The following is a 16,664-nucleotide window of genomic DNA, read 5'->3' as shown; positions in this document are numbered from 1 at the left end:
GTTAGTTAAACAATAAAGTCATAACTGCTGTCCTTTAAACCATTCATGAAATTTGAGATTGTTCAATGTAGATTAGGTATTTTATTTTGAAAATGTCCAGGGCACTAATTTTGGTACAAAGTAAAAAGTGAGAAAGTCAGACAAATATTTTTAGTAAATTTTATTTAGACCTTCAAGTTGTAGAAGAACAAAAGTAGAAATAAGAAAGAAAAAAGAGAGAAATGCTTAAACAACACAGACAGCAGTAGTAGACACAAACTAGTGATCTTCTAGTGAATCAGCTCAGATCTGGGAACACTGGTTTTTCCTCAAAGTCTCTTTGACTGCAGTCTGGGAGCCCTGGGAGGCCTCACAGGTCACAGAGCCCACCTTCCTCCACTGGTCTGCAGGGAGCCTCAGGGTGCTGCTCCAGCTGTAGAGGCCGTCATTCTGCACCATCGCAGAGCTCTTGCTCTCCTCCCAGGTGAAGCTGGTTCTGCTGCCATCCAGCTCCCAGGACAGAGTCCAGTCTGAGGGGAAGCCCTTGTTGGCCAGACACAGGAGGGTAACCTTCTCCTGCTGTAGCTCCTCACTGGAGGGGGGCAGCACTGTCAGGGTGGGGCGAGTATCACCTAGGAGACACCAATCAGGTTAGAGAACAGGAACTCCAATGATTTGAACTCTTGTACTGTGAGAGTTGATTTTCTCTGCAAAGACGTTTCTAACAGATGTCTTTCTGCTCTACCAGCCACTCAGCTCACATTCTGTTTCATTTCCTTTTCAAAAATCTGTCATGCATATCAGCTCAGGAAGACAGAAAATACAGTTTCAACTGAAATATACCAGTAATGAAATGTAGAATAAAATATTTTAGAAAACATTTCCTGATATTAAAAATGGTGAAATCAAAACAGTAAATGTTTTAGAAAAGGCTCAACAGATTTTTAAAAATATAATTCATAATTTGGTAAACTCTTTCCCATGAATTGAATCTGTTCAGAAGCTCTGATTAGTGTCAGACGTTTTCTCCTGTCTCTTGTCTTTAACTTTGACATATGAGTTAATTAACCAATAAGTAAAGATATGCCCTTGGATCACAGATCATTATTCTCATATCTACCACTCGTCAAATTATTTATTGATATTTTACTTCAAGTGGTGAATTATAATCCAACTTTTATAAATCACAGTAAAAGAAACTAATAAAAACACAGTTTTCTACCTTCAACTGGGCACTAAATAATATTTTAAAAAATCATCCAAACATACATCCAACCTGGTTAATCACTAATTGTCCACCTTATTGATACAAACTGGTTGAACTGCTGTACAGAAAGAAACCATTGACTGTAAAGATAAAAACTTCTGACTTCTTCATACTAAACAAAACCTTCAAGCCCAGATTAATGAGTAAACTGAACACAATTTAGTGTAATATTTCATTAAACATTAACATTTATGATTGTATCTTATATTTGGTTTCTCTTTATGAAAGAACTGTTGGTTCAGTGCATTTATTTGCAATTAAAATACTAAAAACTTCCCAATTCATCCAACTTTCATTTATCAAAGTGAAATTCTGAATATAGAAAATTATAACTTAATAAAACAACATTTATTTTTGACTTACTTCCAACATGTAGTCTGGTTCCTCCACCGAACGTGTACCACAGTGATAAAAACTCTTTGAGGCACCGTACAAAATCTCTGACTGTAGAGAGTCACGGCTCTGACAGTTTTAGACTAAACTAAACCTTATAACCAGATTAAACCACTAACCATTTTATCGATGTAAATGCTACCCTTGTCCAGATCTCACTATCTCAAATCTATCAGGTTTCCATTCACAAAATGAATTCTTTGTTCTTATAAAACTTGTTAATTAAAAAATATACATATTCTGAGCTTTCTTTTCTAGTAACACAAAATAAAAAATATTTTAAAGTGTTTAAATTTAAGAAGTAGCTTTAAATTTCACTTACTTCCAACCTCCAGTCTGGTTCCTCCACCAAAAGTCCACCACAGTGATACAAACTCATTGAGGCGCCGTACAAAAACCTCTGACCATAGAGAGACACGGCTCACTCACTTTCATGAAAACAATGAATAAAATCTGCTGCTTGTGTCAAATCTAGATCTGTCATAGAAAGCAAAAATGCTTTAAAATAATTACAATTTTTATTGACAGAATATGAAACTAAAAATAATGTTTTGAATCTTTTATCCAAAAAAATTAAGTGCACAAATGCATTTCTTTTCTTTTTTATGATAATTTACTTAAATACATCACTCAGATAAATGAAATATGTTGAAACTTAACAATAATCCAATTGTGAGTACCGGTAATTCTCTATTTTCTTTCCTTCCTTGTGCTCATTTAGCTACACAAATCTTAGCTTTTGCTGACAAGCAAGATCTTGATTTTCACTGAGTTGATAAGCTGATATTTTATCGTTGCTAAAATTTTACTCAATTATTCTGATGTTTCGTATGAGTCTCAATATATTTAAGTGCAAGTTTTTGGCATGTTGGGGTGAAAATTATCAAATTTATCTAGAAATTAAGTGTAACAAAAAGTGAAATAACAACAATACCACAAAAACTATCTCCAGAATATTTTTGAAACATAAACAGTTAACAAAAAGAAGTTAATGTGGGAGACTATAACCGACAAGTTGTTAAAAACAACAATCTGAAAAAAATTGTAATAAACTTTTCATCAAATTTTGCACAAATATGAACTGATCTGCTCCATCAAATTGATCCCAGTCAGTCAGAGTATTTCCATAGTGAATGACTTTGCATCAGCAGCTCCATGCTCCAGCGCTTTGGGAGAGTTTATAGTCCTGACAGTTGAACACTGGATGACTGACAGCTGTCCTTCATCACAACTGAAGACACAGAAATCCTCCTCATCAAAAACATGACTTTGATCTGCGTCCTCATCTGGACTCTCCTCTGCTGTTGCTTCACAGGTAAAGTCCAGAGAATCCAACTCCTCTCCTCTATGAACATCTGTCCCTTTGAAATGGAGCCGACTAAACCATGAAGATGCTGCATGTTTTTGTCTCTGTGTCCACAGAGGTCAGAGGTCAGGTCACAGCGACTCAACAGCCTGCAGCAGTGAGAGCTGATCTGGGAAGATCTGTCAGCATCAGATGTTCAATCAGTCAGGATGTTTATGTCCATAATACCGTACACCGTTTAGTGTGGTACAAGCACAAAGAAGGACAAAGTCCCAAGCTGTTCATTCATTCTGCGATCCACAGATCAGCAGGGACTCCCCAACGTTTCTCAGGCAGTGGATCACACTCTGAATTTACTTTAAGTATCAGAGGAGTTCAGACTGAAGATACTGCAGTCTACTATTGTCAGAGTCAGCACCACATCAGTCGATGGTTGTTTCCACAGTCAAAGCTGTCATACAAAAACCTTCTTCAGCCACAATGAGAGGCAGATGAATGAAGGATCTTTCAAAGACCCATTTAGTTGCTCTGGTGGAGTTTTTATTCATTTTTTGCTGATATTTTTCAATGCATGAAGTATCATTTTGATCTCTAGATTTTCAGATATTTAATTTGGACCTCACCTTATTTTTTTAATCATACCGAAACATGTTTAATCACATTGCTTATGTATTGTTGACATTATGTAACATAAAAACTGTCAGAGATCTACCAATATGAACATGTTTAATACTACAAAGCAAAGCAGCAGCTTTGGTAATATCACAGAACATTTCTAAATCAAAGACAGCTGATCAAAATTAAAGTATTTTATTTTATGTCCACTGTCTGTGTGACATGTAACAAGAACTTGGAAACACTTCCATCCTTTTGAACTGTTTGCATTGTAAAACCTGTGGAACTTCCAAAGTACTTGAATATAACATTTTGTAGCACCAGTTTATAACGATTTGTCATGATATGTGGTGAGAGATGGTTTAGGGAGATGCAGTGGACCCAGTTTTGGTGAGAGAAATGATGATGAATTTAATGATGAAACAAACAATAATCCGAAGTCTAGGCAGCACAGAATGAGCAGACAGCTAATAGCTCAATACTGGCAGCAACTGGTGCAGAAATACACTGAAGACAGAATAGACACAACAAGACGAGGACCCGACCAAGAACAAGGAACACAGGTGGGATTAAATACACAGGGAGACAATTAGGGGAAACAAGGAACAGCTGCACTCAATCAAGGGGTAGACGGGACAAAACAGAGACTCTACAGAACACAGAAACCTAAATAAACACACAGAAAACCCAAAACACTACACTATTCATAGTGGAAAAAGCTCAGATGAAGCACTGACCATGAGAAAAGTAGTTCATGAAGGAGTTTATTACCGCTAAATGTATGGCACTGTTAGCTGCTCATGCTCATTTGCAGAGTAATGTAATTATATGAGAAGTTTATTTTTCATTGTTCAGGTTATAAGTCCAGGTCAGAAAATGAGAAGCTGTGGTTTAAGAGTTGAAATTAGTTTTATTAATTAAGAACAAACCTGAGACTAAAGAGTATTTCCATAGAGCCACTTTGCATCAGCAGCTCCATGCTCCAGCGCTCTGGGAGAGTTTATAGTCCTGACAGTTGAACACTGGATGACTGACAGCTGTCCTTCATTACAACAGAAGACACAGAAATCCTCCTCATTAAAAACATGACTTTGATCTGCATCCTCATCTGGACTCTCCTCTGCAGCTGCTTCACAGGTAAAGTCCAGAGAATCCAACTCCTCTCCTCTATGAACATCTGTCCCTCTGAAATGAAGCCGACTAAACCATGAAGTTGCTACATGTTTTTGTATCTGTGTCCACAGAGGTGAGAGGTCAGATCACAGTAACTCAGCAGCCTGCAGCAGTGAGAGCTGATCTGGGAAGATCTGCCACCATCACCTGTAGGACCAGTCAGAATGTTTATAACAACAACTACTTACACTGGTACCAACAGAAAGATGGACAAACTCCTAAGCTCCTCATTTATACTACCAGCACTAAAGCATCAGGGACTCCAAGTCGTTTTACAGGCAGTGGATCAAACTCTGACTTCACTCTGACCATCAGTGGAGTTCAGACTGAAGATGCTGCAGTTTACTACTGTCAGAGTTTTCATTACCCCAACAGCCAGCACGTGTTCACACAGTGAAAAACAGTCGTACAAAAACCTCCGTCAGTCAAACTGAACAGAAACTGAACTGCAGCTGCACAGATTTGTCACTGACATATGTAAATGTATGTTACTGGAAAGAAAAGCTGTTGTAGAAAATTTAAATTGATATTGCATTTTCTACAATAGATATTGTCATTCCTCATCCATATTCTATGCTCATTCTTCCAATCAGTCACATGTCAGCCTTTTTCCAAAGGTCCTAGGACAAGAGCTGGGGGTGGCCAGTAAGACTATTGTCCATATTTCTTGTGAATAATGTGAATAAGTCAAACATAAGATTTCAGAAGCCTTTGTGAAACTTTTATTGTTTATAAAATTGAATCAGTCCACTTTAAAACAATATCAAGCACATTCAGAATGAAACAGAGAAGCTGGTAATAAGAAAACATGAAAGCAAAGGTAAAATCAGCTACAGATTCAATTTAGAGACACTGGTCTCTCTTGATGGTCTCTGTTACTGCACACTGGGAGCCCTGGGAGGCCTCACAGGTCACAGAGCCCACCTTCCTCCACTGGTCTGCAGGGAGCCTCAGGGTGCTGCTCCAGCTGTAGAGGCCGTCATTCTGCAGCACCCCGGAGCTCCTGGTCTCCTCCCAGCTGCTGCTGCTTCTGCTGCTGTCCAGCTTCCAGGACAGAGTCCAGTCTGAGGGGAAGCCCTTGTTGGCCAGACACATGAAGGTGACTGTCTCTTTCTGCAGCTCCTCACTGGAGGGGGGCAGCACTGTCAGAGTGGGCCGGGTATCACCTGGGAGACAACACCGAGGTTAGAGGACATGGATCACAAAGCTGTCAATCATATAGGAAGCGTCTAATGCTTAGACTCTAAGCAAATTGAATGTAACAGATCTTAAATGCCAGGATGTTCCTCCCAGATGTTGTTTTGCTCCAACAGTCACTTAATGTTTCACTTCCTCTTTAGAATCGTCTCAGGTCCATCATCATGCTGTCTGACCCGAAATATTTAATCTATTCTTTAAACTAAAAAATGACATACATTTCTCTTGCAAATTCAAATATTTTTAGTTTAATGTGGAACTAAAAATGTAAAATTGAAGCGTACTCATAAAATTTCTAATTTTACTGCCAATTGACAACATAAAGTTATTTCAATCTGGAGAGACTCAGACGGAGATGAGAAGACAATTAGAAGAGTTTATTGACAAACAGAATTTAAAGTCTTTGGCGCTCGGGCCCCGGCTGGGGATAACGGTTATCGCAGCGTTAGCGATAGGCTTCAGATGAGCATCCCCGATGCTGTTAGGAACGTCATCCCCCGGGGCCCGGCACTGGTGGTGGAGGTTGAAGAAGGGTGCGGGCCTCGGGACTGGGCGAATGGAGGAGAAGGGGTGGTGGTGGGTTGAGCTCGGCTGGAGAGCGAAGGACACCATGGATGAAGGTCCTTATCAGCTGGGACTTGGTCGGTGATTGGACGTGACGTGGCTTGGTCCGGCGTTGATAGGTCGACGATTGTGGGCAGGTCGCTTCAATTAACGGGTCCCGGTGGGGATAAAAGAGTCTTCCAGTTTGAATTTGCGCCTAGGCTTCATTTGACTTGTCTGCATTTTTTCCAGTGTTTTCTGTCTTCATCCTATTATAGATTTATAACAGGATAAAAGTTTGTTTTTGAGCAACAGATTTATTCTCACAGGAGGTGATATTTTATCAACTATTGACATAAAAAAAAAATTAAAATTGAATTTTAAATGGATTACAAATTTGAAACATCTACTCAGGGAAAACTTACACTACAAAATAAAGTCAAAGTACCAGCAAGTATGGTAAAAAGCAAAATAGAAGCATTTTTAAAGAGATTATGTAATTTTCTGTTTAGTTTTTAAATGTTGCACACTTGCTTGGAAATGCCAATCTGGTTCCTCCACATACAAATTAAGCGGGTCGCTGTACAAAAACCTCTGACTATAGAAAAGTCACAACTCTGTGACTTTTTCAGTCTAAACAAAATCTGTAAATCCAGATTAAACTACTGCAATAACTCAGTAATTAAATCACGGACTGATCACCATGTATTATGGTCCGTAATTTGTTTTTTTAGACTTAAAAATACAAAATCACCTTTGTATTTCCTGTATATGTTTTTGTTATTTAATATGAAATTACCAACATTTTTCAATTTCTACCTATTATGGAAAGGAAATAAAGGAAAACTGACAAAAGATAAAATAAGAAAATAAACTTTTGACTTACTTCCAATCTCCAGTCTGGTTCCTCCACCGAACGTGTACCACAGTGATACAAACTCATTGAGGCGCCGTACAAAAACCTCTGACTGTAGAGAGACACGGCTTTCTGACTCTGAACACAAACAACTCTGTGAAAAAAGGTGTTTGTACATATTGATCGCCTAGAAACTAAACGTAAGCAGAAATCCCAACATTTTCCTGAAATTGACCAGAACTTAATTCTTTTTTCATGAAAAGATTGAAACAAAATTGTGGGAAGCCATGACTCTCCATTTGGAATAAATGTCTTCAAATAAAAGCCGTGGTAGCAACCATTATCAGCATTCGTACAACAAAACATATTCTTTCATTTCAAGAAATCCAAATTAGCACATTCTGTAGTAACATTATAAGAAACGATTAACAAATAAACATCTTGTGTAGTTTGAGATATGTTTAGGATATTTAGCTTTGGTTTTGAACATTGGGTTTTCTCACATAAATTTGGTGTGCTTGGAACACAAGTAGGTACTAAAAAAACTGTCTGGTAGCACAAAACCGCTACAAGTGGAATATCTTTAGCAGGAATATTTCAATTCTCTTCTCATATAAAAGTAACCTTAGGTAAAACATGAAGCTCTCCTGAAATCTGCTTATCTCAATGTTGTGTGATCTATGAGAAAACTTCATAGATATACATGTAGACAGAAAACTGTATTGCTATTTCTTAAAAATGTTAAACGTTTAAAGACAGAAAACATCAAATTTAAGTGTCAAGAAAAGATTTAAGTACTATCAAGACTACCATGCATTGAAAAAGCTATATATAAGGCTTTACAAAATAATCTGAAATAAATTTTACATTTTTCATTATTATTGAACAAAACAACATGCTAATGAACTTCTTTGTGCATTAACAAAGATCTGTAGACACTGTTAGTTATATTAAAATGAATGAATCATCATTACACTGAACCAAAGTCTCTGTTGGAGTCATTCTGAAAATTTTGAGCCACTTTGCATCAGCAGCTCCATGCTCCAGTGCTCTGGGAGAGTTTATAGTCCTGACATTTGAACCCTGGATGACTGACAGCTGTCCTTCATCACAACAGAAGACACAGAAATCCTCCTCATTAAAACCATGACTTTGATCTGCGTCCTCATCTGGACTCTCCTCTGCTGCTGCTTCACAGGTAAAGTCCAGAGAATCCAACTCCTCTCCTCTATGAACATCTGTCCCTCTGAAATGAAGCCGACTAAACAATGAAGCTGCTGCATGTTTTTGTCTCTGTGTCCTCAGAGGTGAGAGGTCAGATCACAGTAACTCAGCAGCCTGCAGCAGTGAGAGCTGATCTGGGAGGATCTGCCACCATCAACTGTAGAACCAGTCAGAATGTTTATGTTTACAACAGCAATCACCGTTTTGGGTGGTATCAACAGAAAGATGGACAAACTCCTAAGCTCCTCATTTATGACGCCAGCACTCGGACATCAGGGACTCCAAGTCGTTTTACAGGCAGAGGATCAAACTCTGACTTCACTCTGACCATCAGTGGAGTTCAGGCTGAAGATGCTGCAGTTTATTACTGTCAGAGTCTTCATTACCCCAACAGCCAGTGGGTGTTCACACAGTGAAAAACAGTCATACAAAAACCTCCCTCAGTCAAACTGAACAGAAACTGAACTGCAGCTGCATAGAATTGTCACTGACATATGTAAATGTATGTTACTGGAAAGAAAAGCTGTTGTAGAAAATTTAAATTGATATTGCATTTTCTACAATAGATATTGTCATTCCTCATCCATATTCTATGCTCATTCTTCCAATCAGTCACATGTCAGCCTTTTTCCAAAGGTCCTAGGACAAGAACTGGCTGTGGCCAGTAAGACTATTGTCCATATTTCTTGTGAATAATGTGAATAAGTCAAACATAAGATTTCAGAAGCATTTGTGAAACTTTTATTGTTTATAAAATTGAATCAGTCCACTTTAAAACAATATCAAGCACATTCAGAATGAAACAGAGAAGCTGGTAATAAGAAAACATGAAAGCAAAGGTAAAATCAGCTACAGATTCAATTTAGAGACACTGGTCTCTCTTGAGGGTCTCTGTTACTGCACACTGGGAGCTGCATGATTTTGTCTGACGTCCCGTGACGTAATTGTCCTTATTTGGACTTGTGCGCTCTCGGGGGATATGCAGGTGGTTTGGATAACGTGGATAGCGTAAGGTAATTAGCATCTCACAGCACTTAAGAAATCTAATTACATGATGAGCTTAGCTCCATGTCACTGTGTGTGTTTGAATACGTTTCCTGCCTCTCTGCTCCCAGCTGTTAAGAGGTCAGAGTTGATCAGTGGCTGTCCAGGCCTTTCAGAGCCACTGACACACCAGCAGCACAATGATGATGTCACTGACTCTACTGCTGACCATCCTGGGGCTCCTGGTTCAGGATGAGACTCTCTGTTGGAAACTTGATTTCAGGATGTCATCAAATTTATTACAATGACAATGATTGAGAAAAATGAGAATATCAGCCCTGACCTTGGGTTGAAATTGGAGCTTTCCAGTCACACAGTGATATAATGTCGTACAAAATCCTCCCTCAGCTATAGAGGAACTGATCCGCTGCACTGAAACAGAAGTTGTTCATAGAACCATATTCATAGAGCATAATATGTAAATTAGACTATAGATGAGCACAAACTAGCTAGTTGTAGCTAAAAGCTGCTGCAGAAATCACTTAACCAAAACCTTCATATAGATGTACACAAATTTTCATGAAGCAGCTGGATCTTGTCATCTGCCTGTTTTATGCGATCATCAGATGAATTGGAATGACAAAAAGACTCTTTGATTAACAATATATTTTACACAATTACAGCTTTGAAAAAAGTAGAGAGATTTTTTTCACATATTTAAAAATTGATTATTTCATTAGAAGACATAACTCTGTAACAAAGGATGTTCAGTCTTTGCATCAGTATAAGTTTGCATTATACTGATGCAATGATTCAAAGGACAGGGCCATATCTCAAATGACAGAAAAGTTGCCCCTCATAAAAATGTTCACTTGACAAAATATCCTTTGTTTAGACACTTACCTCTAAATATGTAAAAATATGTTGATGTAAAGAAAGGGTGTTGAAAAAGTTGCACTAAAATTGCACACTTACTGTTTGTGTTATTTTAAAGTGAAAATTTAAAATTTCCTCATCTCTCATTTCTATTTTGATGTGTAAAATATCTAAAATGATTATAAACTACTAGGAAAAAAAATGGAAAAGAAAAAGTGTAGAAATTTGATATAAAACACAACTAAACATGTTTTGCTCAAAAACAGTCACTTAAGATGTAAAAAACATTATGTGGGAGAAACATTAACAATTTGAAAAAATGCTTTAAAAATGTTCAAAGCAGCATCACATGGACCTTACCAGAGGCGCCGCTTTTCATTGGCTGATGCCCATTCTACGTGGTCACGTGCGTGGCCATCTCACAAACACACTTAGCTTCCCGTTAGCTAAGTACAGCATAAAGGCAGAACTGATACAACTTCTACACCTTGAAGCCTGTCTGCTACACAGTCTTAGGTTAGCTAAACAGATCAATATGCAATGTGTCTGTATCTGACATACACTAAAGATTTTATTTTAGCAGAAAAGGCTTTGGACTAAACTGTTACTCCTGTTAGCCACGTTAGCACCAAGTACAGCTAGTCAATCAACCATCGCTGTGTTCAGGGAAGCGCTGATTATTAATTGAGAAATAAATATCAAGCCTGGAAACTTGATATCGTAACGGACTGAATGTTATGTTTTTAACGTAATCTTTGCTCGTCTTGCGGGGCGCAGGCGGTTGCCACGGTAACAGGTATGCTTAAACTACAAAGAGAGAGTAAAAAAGTAAGAGCGGTTTTGAGTTGATCACCTGTTCGGGTTATTTTACCTTTGTTTACCTTTGCTGTGGCGCATTACAGCCGCTGTAGTTTCTAAACGTTGGACTAATTACCTCGTTCGTTTGTGAGTTTACGTCATTCACAACAAACATTAAATAAAACAAATATATTTCATAAAATTTTAACAAACAAATGGCTTCTACCGCGGTAATTATGTGAAATTAAATTAATAATATCCCAGCTTCAGAAGATTTGCCTTTACCTTTACAGAGCTCTTTGGTTCCTCCTATCAGTCTGTAGCTTCTCATATTGACGTCATCAAACCAAATTTCAGATCTACCATAACTGACTGACACCTGCTGGCCTCAGGTTTGCAACCAGCTTGTGACTGAGAAACCAGTAACCTCCTCCCAGATGATGACATGAACTTGTTAGTTCCTCTGTCCATTTAGTAGCTGATATATTGTGAAAATCCGGTAGAAATGACGCACTAATCGAGTCATGTTTACATAGAAACAACGCGCTGCGAGGCTTTGCTTGTGAGACTTGAGGTCACGTGGGTCGGTTGTGGGCGGAGCTTGGTAAGGTCCATTGATCCTAGCTTCTATTGCAGTCAGTCAGAGCATTTCCATAGAGCCACTTTGCATCAGCAGCTCCATGCTCCAGTGCTCTGGGAGAGTTTATAGTCCTGACAGTTGAACACTGGATGACTGACAGCTGCCTTCATCACAACAGGAGACACAGAAATCCTCCTCATCAAAACCATGACTTCGATCTGCGTCCTCATCTGGACTCTCCTCTGCTGCTGCTTCACAGGTAAAGTCCAGAGAATCCAACTCATCTCCTCTATGAACATCTGTCCCTCTGAAATGAAGCCGACTAAACCATGAAGCTGCTGCATGTTTTTGTCTCTGTGTCCTCAGAGGTCAGAGGTCAGGTCACAGTGACTCAGCAGCCTGAAGCAGTGAGAGCTGGACTGGGAGGATCTGTCACCATCAACTGTAGAATGAGTCAAAATGTTCATGTTCACCTCAGCTCCTTCCCTTGTTTAGCCTGGTATCAACAGAAAGATGGACAAACTCCTAAGCTTCTCATTTATTTTTCTAGCACTAAAGCATCAGGGACTCCAAGTCGTTTTTCAGGCAGTGGATCAAACTCTGACTTCACTCTGACCATCAGTGGAGTTCAGGCTGAAGATGCTGCAGTTTACTACTGTCAGAGTTACCACAACGTCAACAATCAGTGGGTGTTCCCACAGTGAAAATGTCTCGTACAAAAACCTCCCAGTCAAACTGAACAGGAACTGAAATGACTGAAAAAGCTGCAATAGCAACTAACTGCAAATACAAGCAGACTTTTTATGTAGCAGATTATGCTTTTTAAATTTACTTAAAACATCAACTTCAATTTTAACTGAGTCCTCATCTAGACTCTTAGTCTTTTCCATAACAGTGATAATGTAGGTTATGTATGCTTAAAAAATCCCACCTGACTGAATCATATCAGCAAAACCAATTAATAAAACAGAAACAAATGATGCTGAAATTTCTGATATGGCATGTGTTTCACCAAAACCTTAAAATTTATACCAAATCTTAAAAAGTTAATAATGTTCACATTTAACATTACGTTGAACAAAGCAGTTGACCAAGAGCAGATAAAAAAAAATCATTTAATTTTTATTATGAATTAATATAAAATAGTAGAAAATATTTTGATGAAATGGAAGCACCTACACATAAGTGGAATTATAAAAACCTGCTAAGAAGAGAAAGAATTGCACTGTCACTGCAAGGTCAGATTTTTAAAAAAATGCTTTAATTTGAGGTTTTCAAAAAAATGTAAGAAACCATTCACTAAGAACATTTTCTACACAACTGGATAAATTGCAAAGAAAAGAAGAAATGGACAGCAGTCTAATGCTTTTGAAAGTTGACACATTTTTAGCTAACCTGCAGCAGTCCTGTTCACACTGCGAGAAAATCACAATCAGAACCAGTTTTCATGTGTTGTTTATCCAATAGCAAGAAAGACGCGTAGATTCCTCAAGAATACTTTGTAAATATTTACATGAGTGACTCAGGAATCTTGGGTTGTGTTCATCGAGTGAATTTGAACCAATGGAAGTCACAATCATTTTCATCGTCTTTCTTAATGAGTTTTATTTCTTTGCATATTACAAATAGTAACATATAGTTTCAGGATAGAAAGGAAACATTTAACAGCAGATTGAAGTAAATGTTTTGTTTTCATTAATAATAGATATAGCTTTAAATTTTTGGATAAACTTTGCAAAAATAGGCTTTGGTTAAAAGATAACGTAAACCATCACCTCAATAAGTGTTTTGGTTAAATTACTCCCTGCTTTCTATTATTTGTGGTACTGCCAGAGTCAATTACATGGTGGAGGACAAACAGATAGAGTGTAGAATTAAAAGACATGAAAAAAACTAACATTAATAGTTTAGTAATGTTTTCAACTACAATGAAAAATGCTGATTCATTCTCTTGAGAGAATACACACTGTTGAAATGTTTAAGGATTGTGAATGATGAGGAAAAGAAGCAAAAACATTGTGCATGAGTTCAGACTTAACCCCCGTGTAGAACATTAATGCAATCTAAGGCAATAACAAAAGACTTCAACATAAGACTAGCAGAAATGCATTAGACTGTTTATGTAATTGAAAAATCAGCTATATCTATTTTATCAAAACAGTCATAGGAATGAGTCAAAATGTAATATAATTTATCTTTAAAATATAAGTAGAGCACAGTGAAATAGTGCAAATTAAAAAACTAAAATATCCCATAAATTCTATTACTTGAAAAATAAACTTTTAAACATTTGTTAATAAAAGCTTCTTCAATAAGAATAACTCATCAGCATTCACACGATGACTGAACTGGTGAACTTTGTGATCATTGATTCCAGTCCCTGTTGCTCTCAGTCACAGCATTTCCATAGAGTCACTTTGCATCAGCAGCTCCATGCTCCAGCGCTCTGGGAGAGTTTATAGTCCTGACAGTTGAACACTGGATGACTGACAGCTGTCCTTCATCACAACAGAAGACACAGAAATCCTCCTCATCAAAAACATGACTTTGATCTGCATCCTCATCTGGACTCTCCTCTGCTGCTGCTTCACAGGTAAAGTCCAGAGAATCCAACTCTTCTCCTCTATGAACATCTGTCCCTCTGAAATGAAGTCGACTAAACCATGAAGATGCTGCATGTTTTTGTCTCTGTGTCCTCAGAGGTCAGAGGTCAGTACACACTGACTCAGCCTTCAGCAGTGAGAATTGATCTGGGAGGATCTGCCACCATCAGCTGTAGAACCAGTCAGAATATTCATGGCACCTATTTAGCCTGGTACCAACAGAAAGATGGACAAACTCTTAAGCTCCTCATTTATACTACCAGCACTAAAGCATCAGGGACTCCAAGTCGTTTTTCAGGCAGTGGATCAAACTCTGACTTCACTCTGACCATCAGTGGAGTTCAGGCTGAAGATGCTGCAGTTTATTACTGTCAGAGTCTTCATTACCCCAATAGCCAGTATGTGTTCACACAGTGAAAAGCAGTCGTACAAAAACCAAAAGTGATATAACTGGAAGCTGCTATAGAGCGACACCATATGGGCACAAAAGTGCTGTCAACAAATTGAATAACTTTATTTGAGAGCTGTGATTATTTTTCTCCTTTTACCGCAAAAAATAATTTCAATTATGTATTCACATCTTAGCATTGCTGCTATTTTTAAAGTCAGTTAGAAAATAGTGATTTTGGTTTCAGTCCATTTAAAAACTTTTAAAATTATCCTAAATCCATAAAGCTTTTAAAATTGAGCCAGTCAAATTGTCAGGTGCTAAATAGCTGCAAGCTTCCCCATTCACACATCTGAAATATCCTGAGAAGATTTCAGAATCTCCTGGAAAGTGGAAAATATAACTTAAACACATAAAACTACTACAGCAATCATAATACATTGTAAAAAAAAACAACAACAAAAAAAACGTTGTATTTACCAATAGCTGTGGTTGGCAGAAATATGGAAAAACCTGTAAAGTTCTGGCAACCACAGCTGTTGATCTTTTATTGTAAATTAGAGAAGTCCTTTTTTACAGTGTATGCATACTAAAAGTGTAGGGTTTTTTAAATAAATAAGCTGTTCAATGCTGACATCTTCTGGAGTGAAATGGCAAATGCAACTGTGTAGGACAGTATGCAAGGACTTTTCTGTTGCCCCCACATCTTTTATATTTAATTAGTCACTATCGTGTCCTTCTGCAACTTTCTCAATTAACAAAATTCTCTTGTTTGAGACAGAGTATGGGAACACAAAATTAGGATTCACTATATAAAAAATGACATTGACATCCATTAATCTACAAATATTTTTTAAAAAGTTTTACTAAGTGTTGATTAATTTCATCTCCTGTGGTTTAAATCAAACTGTTTTACCAAGTATTTTGTTGACATGGACAGTTTAGACAGAAGCTTCCAGTGAATATTTAAAATTTACATGCTATGAGCTTTTTATCAAAAAAGCTAATCATATTCCCAGATTTTTACTCCATTTAACCATTTAATATTTGCCTCATCCTATTTGGTGTCTTAGGCCCCAATTTATACTACTTTTCCTGTCAACTGGTATTTTAAAGCAGTTTCACACCACAAGTAACATTGAGGTATCTGCAAAGACAACTGCTTACACAATTTCTTTTAACAGAACAAAAATGCAGACAATGATTTGGACAGATCAGAGGGGAGCAAAATGAAAATGCCCAGGAGTGGCTTTGAAATTCACAGAGTTGTTCCAAACCACTTCTTTGAGATCTGTTTTGTCATGTCCTATTGGTGCCTTTTGGCAAACAAACAGATGGATCACAATAACAAGCTGGTTTATTTCAAATGCAATAGATGTGGGAAAGAGAGGGAAAAAAGAAGAGTCTTCTTCTACATTTGCAGAAAAAAAAGAACAAGAGATACTAACAACATGTATGTGATAATGACACTGAAAAGAACATGATACACAAGATGTATTTATTGGCAAATTCGACCAAATATAATCTAAAATAACGTAATCTAAATACACAGACAAGTGAAACCCTAAACACACACAGCAGTGGATCCTAGGCAAGAGTGAAGGAAAGATGTAAATAAACATTTTTTTATTGTCATGAATTGAAAAAAGATCAACTTCTCCAAGTTACAATTATTTTCCTCATGATTTCTCATACAATGAAACCGAAAAAAAAACTTATTTCCTTTCAACACCTTCTTTTCTTAATAATTGTGCTTAAAATGTAGTTGTTTTAATGCTATAGAAATATATATATTTTATACATTTTTAGTCAACCGGCCTCTGAAATGCTATCATTCATGTCAGAATTTTGTATCAAATTAACACAAGCTTCTCCAGTGAAA

The 16,664-nt window shown here is 37.4% G+C and overlaps 5 gene segments (V, D, J or C); 4 read left to right on the top strand and 1 right to left on the bottom strand.

Moving 5' to 3' along the window:
- Positions 1-145: 145 nt before the first annotated feature.
- LOC116731592 (Ig kappa-b4 chain C region-like) lies at positions 146-1,700 on the bottom strand (the record flags this gene model as incomplete). The annotated part of the segment is given in 2 exon segments: positions 146-611; positions 1,610-1,700. Coding segments are annotated over 2 exon segments (420 nt in total), but the record flags the coding sequence as incomplete, so codon positions are not given.
- Positions 1,701-4,325: 2,625 nt separating this feature from the next.
- On the top strand, positions 4,326-5,565 carry LOC116731376 (Ig kappa chain V region K-25-like). The segment is given in 2 exon segments: positions 4,326-4,697; positions 4,805-5,565. Coding segments are annotated over 2 exon segments (378 nt in total).
- A 2,756-nt stretch (positions 5,566-8,321) lies between these two features.
- LOC116731367 (Ig kappa chain V region 3381-like) lies at positions 8,322-9,000 on the top strand. The segment is given in 2 exon segments: positions 8,322-8,527; positions 8,635-9,000. Coding segments are annotated over 2 exon segments (387 nt in total).
- A 2,961-nt stretch (positions 9,001-11,961) lies between these two features.
- LOC116731362 (Ig kappa chain V region 3381-like) lies at positions 11,962-12,704 on the top strand. The segment is given in 2 exon segments: positions 11,962-12,050; positions 12,158-12,704. Coding segments are annotated over 2 exon segments (390 nt in total).
- A 1,505-nt stretch (positions 12,705-14,209) lies between these two features.
- LOC116731386 (Ig kappa chain V region 3381-like) lies at positions 14,210-14,814 on the top strand. The segment is given in 2 exon segments: positions 14,210-14,384; positions 14,492-14,814. Coding segments are annotated over 2 exon segments (372 nt in total).
- The last annotated feature ends 1,850 nt before the right edge of the window (positions 14,815-16,664 follow it).

The sequence above is a fragment of the Xiphophorus hellerii genome, chromosome 13, assembly GCF_003331165.1.
Source record: "Xiphophorus hellerii strain 12219 chromosome 13, Xiphophorus_hellerii-4.1, whole genome shotgun sequence".
Classification (NCBI taxonomy): domain Eukaryota; kingdom Metazoa; phylum Chordata; class Actinopteri; order Cyprinodontiformes; family Poeciliidae; genus Xiphophorus; species Xiphophorus hellerii.
The sequence above is the reverse complement of the archived record's forward strand: the minus strand, read 5'-3'. Positions and strand labels throughout refer to the sequence as shown.